The following is a 13,722-nucleotide window of genomic DNA, read 5'->3' on the forward strand; positions in this document are numbered from 1 at the left end:
TATTCAGAAGTTTCCTTGGTCTGGTACCCTAATGTCTGGACAATTTGTTAGATGATAAGGGAAGAAGCCATATCAAAAGAACACTAGAGCTTCTTGAAATATATTTTATATGCATGTTTCATATCTTGTCTGCTTCAAGAAAGGTAAAGAAGAATATTTGCTTTCTATATCACTTAACAAGTGACAGATATTAAGAATTATATTAAGAATAATTTTCACAATGGAATAAGAAAAATGTTAAGCCTATTCAATCAGTATATCAAAACTCAAGTATCAACTTTTATATATTTCTTATTTATTTATTGGTACTTCATATTGAACCTAGGGCTTTGTCGATGCTAAGCCTATATTCTACCACTGTGCTGCCACTTAAAATCAAGAGTACTGAAGAATATACTTTGAGAGCTTGAATGGAGGTTCTAGCAAGGGGAGCACAGCCACTTGTATACCTTTGACCGAAGGCCAGTCCTCCTCCATTGGGGATGGTCATCCTCTTTGTCTGAACACACAGCTTTGGAAGGGATGCACATGGAGTGGTGAGGGAGAAAGGGGACACCTGCTTAACCAGCCAGATCAGCCAAGTCAACCCTGGTGATCAGTGGGTTGACAGATGGCGCAGTCAGATTGCCCTCACATCCATTTCCAGATTAAGTTTATATTCACCTGTTGGGTCAAATTCCTCTTACCTATTTCAACTTCCTTCTGGAGCGCTCTCCTTCTCTCAGGTAATATAGTACCTCTTTAAGACCAGCATCCATCTGGAAATAAAATAGGAAATAAATACATTCATAAGAAATGTTGTGTGAAACAAAGTCAGCCTCATTACATAGTTCTTGAACACTGGAGGCAAATCATGATTCTCAATATTATAGGAAATACTTAAGATACTGAATATTCCTTATACAATTATGGCAAACCAAAATATGAAGACTTGCCAGCTGCCAAAATTCTATCATTTAAAACTAAATCTTTTATGAGTGGTCATTATCAAGAAAACAAATAATAACAGATGCTGGTGGGGGTGTGGCCAAAGGGAATGCTGCTACACTCTTGGTGAGAATGTAAACTGGTTCAACCACTCTGGAAAGCAGTATGGAGATTCCTCAAAAGACTAAACATAGAACTATCCTATGATCCTTCAGTCCTTCTCCTGAGCATTTACCCAAATGATCACAAACAAGGCCACACTAAAGTTACCTGCACAACTATGTTCATTGCAGCATTATTTACCATAGCTGAGATATGGAACCAACCCTGATGCCCCTCAGTAGATAAATGGATGAAAATGTGGTATATACACACAATGGAATTCTATGCTTCTATGCTTCTATCAGAAAGAATGACATCACCCTATTCATAAGAAAATGGAAAGACCTAGAAAAACTCATTAAGTGAAGTAAGCCAGACCCAAAGAATCATGGTTTCCATGATTTCCCTCATTTGTCATAATTGGTATATGTCTAGGATAGTTCTAGCAGAGGATCACAATAGCTCAATAGCTATGTACATATGACCATATAAAATGATGCTAGTCAAGGCCAGGTGTCAGGGACTCATACCTATAATCTGAGCTACTCAGGAGCCTGAGAGCTGAGGATCTCAGTTCAAAGCCAGCAGGGCAGGAAAGTCCATGAGACTCTTATCTCCAATAAACCAGTCAGAAAACCAGAAGTGGTACTGTGGCTCAAGTGGTAGAGTGCTTGCCTTTTGCTGAAAGACAGTGCCCAGGCCCAGAGTTCAAGCCCCATGACCGACCAAAAAAAAAAAAAAGATGCTAGTCAAAATGAACTCCAAGATATGTTTTTTGGTTTGGTTTTTTGGTTTTGCTTTTTAATGTACTCTGTGAAGTTATTTCTTTTTTTTCTTTCGACTTTTTTCCCTTTCTTTTGTCCCTTATTGTCACTGTTTTTGATTTTGGTGCCCTGTGCCTTGTATATACATTTATCTGATTTGGGGAAGAGAAAGGGAATAACAAAATAGTGAGATAAGGACAAAGGGTGAACCAGTGCAACAGTGGTACTCACAAGACACTATGTTGTTGTTGTTGTTGTTGTTTGTGCTTCTTGATTTTATCAAATTGCTAAAATACAAATTTGGAAAAAGTAATTCATACTGTTATCCATAAGTACATTATAACGTTATTTATCCTTTGCTCATTTTCTGTGCCAAAGGTATTTGTGTGTTTGTTTCTCAATCTCAGTATAATTCCTTGGGAGTATTTTTTTTATTGTGAGAATACTGTACAGAGAGTTACAATTACATAGGCAAGATAACGAGTACATTTCTTATCAAGCACTGTAACACTATGTTATAAATGAAAGTTGGAGGGGAAAGAAAGTAAGAGAAAACAAGGGAGGGGTAACAATATTCCACAAAAAATGTACTCATTTCCTTACTTATGTAATTGTAACATTACCCTCTGTTCATCACCCTTACAATAAAATTACATTAAATTAATAAATAAAATCATAAAGAGAATGAGAAGGAAAAAATATATACTTAACAGAAACTAATTGAACTGCCTTTTCTAGTGATAGGTGTGAGATGAGAAATACAACTATAAAAGAAAATAATGGGGCTGGGAATGTGGCTTAGTGGTAGAGTGCTTGCCTAGCATGCAAAGCCCTGGGTTTGATTCCTCGGTATCACATAAACAGAAAAAGGCAGGAATAGCACTGTGATTCAAGTGGTAGAGCACAAGCCTTGAGCAAAAGAAGTTCAGGGAGTGGCCAGGCCCTAAGTGTAAGCCCTTGACTGACCCAATAAAAAGAAAAAAGAAAAGAATGTTTGCCTCCTTTCCTATCACCTACCTTTCTGGAGATTTTTCTTGGTTCTCATACTCTCATTTTCATATTTCATTGAAGACACTAAAAACAAGAGTGACATAATAAATACACTACCTACTTATCTACATAGGATCAACTACATAATTTTCAGGTGCTTGCAAGACAATAATATTGGGTCACTGTTTAAGTATTAAGAATATCAACATGGTAGCCAACCTTAGTCTCTCAAGTCTATGATCTATTTACTTGGGATACCAAGATCAAGGAATCACTGTTCTAAGCCAGCCCAAGCCAAAAAATAAAAAAACCTTCACCAATGGCTGAGTGCAGTGTCTAACATCCTAGCTACAAGGAAAGTACTATTGCGGGAGATGATGGTGAGCTCTTCATCCTAGTAATGTAGAGAAGCATAAATAAGATCACAATCCAGGATGGCCGAAGCAAAAAAGCAAGACCCTATCTCTCCCCCCACCCAAAAAAAGTGAAGTAGAATGACTCAAGTAGTAGAGCACCTGTCTAGCAAGCGTGGTCCTGAATTCAAATTGTAATACCATCAAATAATGGCCTGCTGGTGACAGCAGATCATTAAACCAAATTTCAGCCCCTCTTGAATGTGTGGACCTGAGTGACTACACAGGTCACATGAAACCAGCTCTTTGTCTATAGACCCATGAAATCTTTCCAAACAGCGAAACTATTTTAACCTAGCTTTATGCACTTAGAACAGTTATGTCACACCTAATTACAATTCCTAATGGAATTTTTTTCCAACTCAATTTCACAGCACTTTGCTAGGAGAGATTTTTTCCCCAACTGGGGGAAATTTGCTAAATAGATAGAAAGATAGATAGATAGATAGATAGATAGATAGATAGATAGATAGATAGATAGATAGATAGATAGATAGATAATGTTTGCCATATATCTCTAGCCATATAGCTAATATTTCCTATATGATCCATTTTTACCCTTGGAAACACAAATTCAGTTGGGTTCCCAAATTGTGAGTGATGGACTCTCTTCCCATTCTCCTGTCTGACCATCTGCTTATTACCAACTGGAGGGTAACTAAACTGTTCAACCATAAGTAACTGACTCATGGGTGTTGGGGTGGGGAATGGGGAAGGTGTACTTTTTGAATATGCAGTCCTTAAAACACCAGCTGTTCAGTTTGGGACTTTGCAAGTTGGTTGGCTATGAATTTCAGGAAAGACGTTTTCAGTTTTGGAAAGCTAAATTTCACAGACTTCCCAAAGAAAACAAGTTATGCAGGCTGTTTTTTCTTAATTTCAACATATGAATTTGTAAAATACAAAACACATGTTTTCCCCACATCTTCATTACCTCTGGTGACCAAAACTCTTTCAGAGGATGGTGTGTCTCACTTCAGGAAAGACATCTAGCTGAGTGGATTTATCACAGCAGAATATATTAAGTCCAGACTTCTAGGAAGGAGATATTAAAAATAAGCAGAGATCAAAAATAAGATCAAAACTACACTTAAGTTTCTGAAGACTGAAGTAGAGCAGATCTTCATCATGTTAGGCCAAGTAGCTCATGCACATAATTTCAACTACTTTAGAAACAGATATTGAAAGGATCATGGTTCAAGGTCATGCTGGGGGAGAAAGATAGTAAGACCTCCATTTCAACAAAATAATAATGTTAGACATGTGCTAGTGTACACCTATAAGAGTGTCATGGGTAGGAGGGAAAAACCACAAAACTTCATCCAAATAACTAAAGCAAAAGGTGTGGGACCCTGGCTTCAATGGTAATGTCCCTGTGCAGCTAGGCCCTGAGTTCAACCTGCAAGACAGCCCCCAAATCTCCATTGACTAAAAAGCTTGGAACACTTTGTAATAATCCTCCAGTATTACCATATTCAGCCTCCATCGAGAGAAGCAGACTAAAGGCACCAGTCATATCAAGAAGCTTACAGAAGCAGGAATGACCCAGCCTATGAAGCATCTCTCCTTGCTTCTCCCCCTCTGGATATAATGAATTCTGTCTTTACCATCATGAGATTCCTTTTCCCTGAGGAAGCTAACACTGTCATTTACTTATAGACAGAACTACCTTTACTTTCCTCCCCATTCTGAGAGTTCACAAATGGACTCAGAAGTTCACCCCCTCATTTCTACTCTTGTTGTTTGTTACTTTTACCATGTATTTTCCATTTGTGACTTAAATGTTTTTACATGTTTAACCCGGGTCTCTCCAACCACACTGTGGGTTTCCTGAGGATCAATATTCTGGTTGTTTGGTGTGCCTTTTCATGAGGCCTCATTTCACCTGTTACAAAGAACATGCTATGTGGGTATGTATTGATTGATGCATCAAGAGATTTATCCTCCTGCCCCCAACCCATTATTATCAAACTAGGCACCAAATACTTTCAACAGATACTGAAAGGAGAGCAACTAGCATTATACAGTATTTTTATCACATTTTGTCACCAATTCTAAGCCCTAACTTACTTCCCCCACTCTTTAAGCTAATATTATTTAAACTTCACAAGTTAATCGGATTGTGCAATAATGAGAGCTTATGCTATTGATTACCTTTGAAGTCTTGATCTTCATCATGCTCAGGAGTTTGACATGACGGATGCAAAATCCACTTTCACTAGAGAGTGTTCTCCATATACAAGCCCACTTAGTGGGATCAGTTAATAAGGAGATAATTAAAAATAGACATAAGTCTTAAGCTTTTCTTTCTCTGAAACAAAATACACATAAACAAGGAAATAATAGGAAAGTAGAACAGGAGAGGAATCTAATAATCACTTCCCTCAGGATGTTGAGAAGAACTCATTAGGAAAGCAAGAGAAATCCTCCAAAGTAACCAGCCTGTCTTCTTTATGGAGAATAACAGAGAGTAAATTCAATATGAGTTCATTGGCTGAAGAGGGCCACTTTGAGCATGACGAAGGGAATGTAAGTAATCTATACATAGGTCCTGGAAGAGAACCCAACAGCCAAAAAGGGAGAACTGTTATTTTTTGTGGTGATGAGATGGAGACCCCAAGAATCCCTGTCTTTACCTCTGACTTTAGAGATTATCCAGTCCCACTTACTATCTCCAAATATTCCTATTAAAATAAGTATGGTATGTTGGACAATGCCAAAGGATTTGTTCTTTTATAAAAAAGTATAAAACATATTGCAATCAAAATGTAGCACTTCACCTAGGAATGAATCATGAAATAGAAAAGATGGGTTTACTTCTCCATCATTTGCGATCTTCAATTAAAATTGCTCATTGTAACATATTGTCTCCTTCCCAAATGTCAGTATGACCAAAGTCAAATGACATATTGTAACTTTTCCCAAATATCTGTGTATCCTAAGCACACAGTGTCAAGAAGACAGATCCAATGACTTGATTTATGGTGCCTCCTGGCAGACAATGTCTGCAAGGCATGCGTCTAAATGGACTGTGCTCAGGCAGTTACCTTAGTCATCAATTCTTGGGGAATTAATGAGGACTGTTCATCCCAATAATAGAAACCAAGGTCAGGGCCTCTTCTTTGCTCTATAATTCCATTAGCATTGCACAGAAAGCACTGGGTCATAAGCTCTGGAGACCTCATCACTGACTAAATGGAACTGTGTCTTGTTCCCAGATAGAATCCACTGTGAGCACACACCCCTCACCAAAGCTTTGCTGGACATCAACATTGAATGTACTTACATATGTTGGGGAGATGCTGGTAAAGAAAAAACTGAGGCTGCCAAGAGTTGCAATTACTGTTTTGATTAAAGTCCATGTCAATAGAAAACAGTTGTAATGAAACTATGGCAGGTACCTCCAGTTACTGAACATATACATTTTTTTTTCTGTTGGTTGTGGCTCTTGAACTCTGAATCTGGGCACTGTCCCTCTGTTCTTCAGCTCAAGATGAATGCTGTACCACTTGAGCCACAACACCCTTCTGGTTTTCTGGTGGTTACTTGGAGATAAGAGTGTCACAGAGTTTCCTGCCCATTCTGGCTTTGAACTGTGATCCTCAGATCTCAGCCTCCTGAGTAGCTACAATTACAGGTGTGAGGCACTGGCACCCGGCTCAAACATATACTTTTTTTTTAATTGTGAAAATACTGTACAGAGGGGTTACAATTACATGGGCAAGATAATGAGTACATTTTGCATTTCTTATCAAGCATTGTTGCTTCCTTCTTTTTTTCCCCTTCCCATCCCTTCCCATCTCCCACCCACCCTCCCCCCACCCGTGCAGCCAAAGTTGTAGTTTACCTTTCAACATAACAACTTGTACATCTCATTGTTTCAATGGGTCCACCTGGATCCCTATTTAAACGATTTGTTTTTGCCCTTCCCCTCCACAAATTAGACCAGGAATTGCATGAACATGAGGAAGCTAATCAAAGATTAATATAGGAATTTCGAGAGTGGGATGAGAATAGACAAAGATCAATAGAGGCATTCATGCAATCCATAAACAGACAGCTGAAAGAATTCAGGGAAACCACAAAGGGAATGCTGAATGGAACCCAACAGAAGGAATGGGAGTCCAAGGAAACCATAACCAATCAACTAAGTGATTTAAGAATAAACACCAAACACCAAATTAAGGAAGTAAAGAAGTTCATCCAAGATCTAAAACAAAGCTCCAACAAAGAATTTGAAGCCATCAAAGCAGACCAATTAGAAGGAAAAGAAATAAAAAACAAAGTAGAAAGTCTTGACAGTAGGTTAGACCATGCAGAAGATTGAATCTTGGGGATTGAAGACAGCCTAGATTTTATAGAGAAAACATACAACTATCCAAGACAAATCCAAGAAATAGATCTATCCAACACTTGGAAGACACAATCAGAAGGCCTAATCTGAGGATAATGGGTGTAGAGAAGCACCTAGAGACAGAAGTTAATGGTCTAGGAAATTTGTTTAACAGGATCCTAGCAGAGAACTTCCCAAACATGCAAAAAGATAGGCCTATTCAGATACAAGAAGCTTTTAGAACTCCAAATAGACCAGACCAGAACAGGACATCCCACCATCACATTATAATCCACACAGGATCAATTCAGATATATACTTCTAAATTGTATGCTAAATTGTATGTTCATCCATATTTTATGCAAGCCACCCAGTAGGTCCATGTGGTTACTTTTGAATACTTTTGTGTGGTTTTGGTCTTTTATTTTGGTTTCCATTATAATTACTGAAAGAATAAACAAATTAAAATGGCCTTGAAACTAGAAAATCCCATTTACAGTGAAGCTTGCATCTTAAAATTTCAAGAGTACTTTTTGAACAGTCTCACCAGTCAGACCTTTCCCCCTCATGATTCAAATTTCTTCCAGCCTCTCATATATTAAAAGAAAAAGAAGAAAAATAAAAAGTAAATTTAAAAGAAGAAGAAAATTGGGACTGGGAAGGTGGCTTAGTGTCTAACATGCACGAAGCTCTGGGTTCTAATCCTTGGTACCACATAAAAGAACCACATAAAAAGAGAAAAAATTATTTAAACAAAAAAAGAAGAAAAAGAAAATTATCCTAGTGTTTGAAACTATGGGCAAGGGTTTGGATACTGGGTTTGACACATGTTTTTCTTAGCAGTGAATTAATATTTTCATAGCTAAAGTGTCTAGTACAGTGTCTGGAAATTAACAAATACAAGTATTATTACTTAGCATACAAAATTGTGTGTTGTGTGTGTATGTGTGTTCTGGTATTTCAAAATATCTGGGATTTTATGCCCGGTACATTCCAGAAGACCCATGGTAATGAAAAGGAGCAGAGGCATGAATAAATCATGACAGCAAACCATCCAAACACCATTTGTCTCTGTTTTGAAATATATTTTTGAATTTCATTTCAAATGTCAGTTTCTAATACCCAAAGAAATTACTTCAAGCAAAGAAATGGTGCTAGGATGTGAAGTTCGAACTAAACAGGATCTGAAGAATATCCAATTTTCCTCTGCTCTCTTCTCTCCCCACACTTCACCTGTCAGAAGACAGCTGCATCAAAGAACCCACTTCAAGCTCAGTTCCTAGCTTCTGCCCTTCTCTGGATCAGAACCACTCCTGAATTGCTTGTGCTTGCTGGCTTAGAGGCAAGCTGGAGTCCCAAATAAAAGCAGCAGGTGTGCACAAATTGAGGAATAGGTTAGAGGTCAGAGACAGTGAAGTCGAGAGAGGCAGTATACAATGCTCACCAAGAGAAAGAGATCTATCATCTGCTATCACAGTTACTGGGGTTTTAAGTCATGTTTGCCTTATGTGATGCTGAGCAAATTACTAGCTAATATATATATATATATATATATATATATATATATTTACCATCTGTGTACCACAAATGTGTAATAATATCAGGTACCTTGTATAATTTGTTAAAAATTATATTATACTTATACTTAAAAATAAATATAATTATGTGTATATAAACATATGTGTATATAATTATATTTATATACTATATATAAATATGCATTATAGATTTATATATCTAATATATATGATATATTTATATTTATATGGCATATAAATCACTTATCACAGTGCTTGTTTCCAAAAAGTACTCATAAGAGATAGCAGAAATTACTAATAACTTTCAAAAAATTAAAATTATTATCAATTTCAGTAAATAAGGAAATAGATAATCAAATGATCTATACTTTTGATTTTCCCTTTTTTTGGGGGGAAGGGGGTTCAGTCGTGGTACTTGAACTCTGGGTGTTGTCCCTAAGCTCCTCAGCTCAAGGCAAGTGCTCTACCACTTGAGCCACAACACTACTTCCTTGATTTTCCTTTGAATAATAAATTCTTACTTCATGGTCAAGTGTTAGAGTTTCATGCTTGTAATCTTAACTACTCAGGAGACTGAGATCTGAGGATCAAGGTTTGAAGCCAACCCTGGCTGGAAAGTCCATGAGACTCTTATCTCTAGTTAACTGCCCCAAAGCCAGAAGTGGAGCTGGAGTAGTAGAGTTCTAGCCTTTAGTAAAAAAGCAGAGACAGTGTGCAGGCCCTGAGTCCAAAAACCCAGGACCAGAAAAAAAAATCTTACTTAAAAACTGATGATTTTCCACAAAAACCTGTAATATATTTTGTTGGAAATAACTGAAATCTAGACCCTCCACCTCATCCAGCATCTAATCCCTAAACAGCTCTATCTTTTAAACAAGGTGTTTTCCTGTGTGATACTTAGGAGATAATGTGTGCTCTCTGTCATCATAAAGGAAGTGTTCCTTCTGTTTCAAATTATTACAAGATTGTTCCACATGAAAAACAACCAAGCACACACATATCAGTTGTGATATAAGAGATACTTAGAAGAGAATATCAATAAACAGAACGACAGTGGGTGCTTACAGATCAGTTCTTCTGTACTATGCGCTGTTGTAGTGATTATGCTCATGCCATGATTGTGTATGATAGTTCATTTAATATTACTATCCCAATTTTACTGTTGAAAACCAAACTTAGAGAAATTAGATAACTTTCCCAAGATCACAAGATGGGGAATAGTATACACATTGTAGACAAGGGAAACAAATCATTTGTGGACCATTAAGACACTTTGGAACACAAACAGGAGCAAAAGCAGTAGAGAAACTTTACCCTATGCTTGAAAACTTAACACTTTGCATACCTACATTATTTTTTAAAGACACTCATTGTTCGTACTCTATTTCTACCCAAGAAACATACCATTCTAATACTCTAAGATGATCATTAGTATGCTCTATGTAAGGCATTCTAAATTAAACCCATTAGTGCTTGTGGTAAATAAAAATGAGTTTGAGCTTCCAACAGAATGAGCTTCACTTCAGGGAACCAGGCTTGGCCAATATTTTCATATGTTATCTATAACCTTTCACAATAGAAGAGTAAACAAAGTACTGGTTCATTAACTTGCTAATTGTCCTTCCTTATCATGGTGATTAGCTGGTGTTCTGCCTTCACTGACTTCAATGAGTAGACATCCTTTGAGCATGTAGAAGGGTGGATAGTGTCCCTGTCCATTGCTGAAGATGAAATCAATATCCAATTCCATACAGTAAGCAGAGTCACTGACAGCTGATTTCCTGTCTGGAGCTGTTTTCAATAGAGAATCGAAAGACAACAGTTTTCCACATCATAAACTCCTGAAAGGAACTCCTAAAGACACCAATTACTTTTGATACCCAACCCCATTCAACCATTTACACTGAATGCAAGTCAATCTACTAGGAAAATCTCCATTCTCTTGGATCTGGCCCTTCCTACGCATACACGAATGTATCATGTCCCATCGGTTCTGAAGCCTTTCTTTATCTTTATTAACTTATGGGTTGCACAGCATCTCACAGTCATAGGAGGATCATTGTTCAACTGATAGCATTTTTTATTTCTCTTTCTCATACCACTTAAAAGTATGTCTTTATAGATTTGTGTGTGTGGCCTCAAATTCTCCAGGCCACATAGTAACATAAAACAGAAAGAGCCAGTTAAAATTTAAAACTAAATAGCAGATAGTAGGAAATTAGATATAACTTCTTTACCAGGTGGCTACTGCCCGAGTTAATACACATTTCTTTCTCTATTTTCTCCCTGAGAAAAACAGAAGGGATAGAAATCAACTGCTGGTATTCCTGGTATCTTTCTGAATCTGTATTATTATCTGTAGAATACCAGCTCTTTAGTGGTATCTCTGTGTGTCTCACTCACTGAAATGTATTGGATGCTCCTGGGGAGCTTGTTAGAAACCCATGGTCCTCAGCTCTTTCCCAGATATTGGGATTCACATGGTCCTTGGCCAGTCAGATTTGGATTCAGAGGCCTAGGTAGCTGTCTTGTTGTTGTCTTTGTGTGTCGTGTGTCTGTGTGTGTGCGTGTACATGCACATGTGCATGTGCACTTACATGCGTACATACACATGTGTACCAGTCCTTGAATTCAAGACCTAGACACTGTCCCTGAGCTGTTACTCAAGACTAGCTGTCTGTCACTTGCACCACAGCTCCACTCCAGCTGTTTGGTGGTTAACTGAAGAGTCTCACAACTCTTCTGCCCAGGCTGACTTTGAACAGTAATCCTCAGATCCCAGCCTCCTGAGCAGCTAAGAGTACAGGTATAAGCCACCAGCACCCAGCCATAACTGTCATTTTAAACCAGGTGTAATTAGGATGCACACAAAGTTTGAGAACATCTGGTCTATGTGTTTAGAATTGGCCTGTCACTGCAAAGGACTTGAACTATAAAGTCTGGTCTCATTAGTATGCACAGGACTACATTTACTAGAAATGATCGTGATTACAAAAGGCAAATACAATGACAAAAGAAGGAATTCTGACATTGTAGTGTTTCTTTGGGACTGAGACTGAAAGATAGAGCATGTATTGATGATGTCCCTCATACTTATTTCTGTTGGGGTCTTTTTAGCTGTGCCCCATAAAATTGGACGCATCATTGATGGGAGTCCTGCAGATCGCTGTGCAAAACTGAAAGTGGGAGACCGGATCTTAGCAGTGAATGGCCAGTCCATCATCAACATGCCTCACGCTGACATCGTGAAGCTCATCAAGGATGCAGGCCTTAGTGTCACCCTTCGCATCATTCCTCAGGAGGGTGAGTACCGCAGGGCAGCCTTGCCAAGGGAGTCAGGACATGGGCATGCTCGCTGGGGTCTCCTCAGCCTGCTTCCAGGGTCCTGGAGTCCTCTCAGCTGCTGTCAGAGATTGACCATAATTTCCACTTTTGCACAACCTCACACTCAGTTGTATCCCACATTCTGTTTCCTCACCACCAATTTCATTCAGAAATCAAGGTCTGTGGAGTTACAGGCTAAATAGTGTGAATCCTAAGACAGGGGCTTTTCTGATCCTTCGGTAGAGGAAGACCCTCAGTGTCATTTTTTTTAATGATGTTCATTAACCCAGAGTTCGATAGACAGAAAAGATAGTGTTGCAAGCCTGAACAATGAAAAGAAAAAAAAACACCTTATTTATCTCTGGAGGATTCTTCAAAGTCAGATTGATTTTGAAAAGCTTCAAGAAGTTTTGTGGTGTACGGAAATGTGGCATCTGATAGGAATTTGAAATTCCCACTCAGCCTTTGAATTTCTCTGTACAAGGTCTCCCCCCTGAGGTTGCAGAGTGGTAAAGATCACAGCTCACAATCATGCCTTTAAGGGGCCTACAGTTCTGAATTGGCAATCCAGCATGTGTCTATCACTTCCACACCCAGTGGGTTCATTACTAGTTTGTAGCTGCTGGTTTGTTAATGTCTTCCAAGAGTTCCATCACTGGAGCTCACTGGTGAATGAACCATCATGTCCCACATAGAGGCTGATAGGCCTATTTGCTACCCCCTGTTTTACTCAGTACTCCTCCTCATTCCACTTTAGGATTATCGATGTGCAGACACTAAATGGCTACACAGACGCTTGACTTTAAATGTAAGACGGTATTCTCAACCAGGATGAAGTGGGCTCCCTGGGGGACATTTGGCAATCTCTACAGACAATTTTAACTGTCGTGATGGGGGTAGGGATGCGACTGTCATCTAGTGGAGAGAGGCCAGAGATGTCACTAATCATTCTAAACTGCACAAGACAGCCCTTCACAGCAAAGAATTTTCTGGTCCAAAATGTTAAGAATGTCAAGGGTAAGAAATGCTGATAAAAATGGAGAAGAAATTAACATATGTGGGCTATGAGAGAAGAAAGGGGTGTAGAATAGAATGCTAATAGATCCTTCCCCTTTTGTCACCCAACCAGAGAAAAAGAAGACAAAGACCATTTCTCAAAAACCTGTCATCTACAGACATATAAACATATAAAATACCCAATGGAAATAAGCCCTAGGCACAGCTGATCACTAAAACTCTGATCTGCTTCTCCGTCTTCCTGATGTGAAATGTGTTTGTTCGTCCTATAGAGATGATTTCAGTTGGAAATTTTCTGTTATTCGGGATAAAAA

General features: G+C 38.4%; 1 protein-coding gene across 1 annotated transcript in view; it reads left to right on the forward strand.

Moving 5' to 3' along the window:
• Nucleotides 1–13,722, forward strand: part of Magi2 (membrane associated guanylate kinase, WW and PDZ domain containing 2) — a gene marked incomplete at its 3' end in the record, with an annotated part of 913,285 nt that overhangs the window by 842,862 nt on the left and 56,701 nt on the right. Inside the window, exon 19 of the mRNA XM_013035261.1 lies at nt 12,185–12,370. Within this exon, the coding sequence (XP_012890715.1) occupies nt 12,185–12,370 (186 nt within the window). The remainder of the gene's footprint in view (nt 1–12,184; nt 12,371–13,722) is intronic.

The sequence above is a fragment of the Dipodomys ordii genome, unplaced genomic scaffold (genome assembly GCF_000151885.1).
Source record: "Dipodomys ordii isolate 6190 unplaced genomic scaffold, Dord_2.0 Scaffold207, whole genome shotgun sequence".
Lineage (NCBI taxonomy): Eukaryota > Metazoa > Chordata > Mammalia > Rodentia > Heteromyidae > Dipodomys > Dipodomys ordii.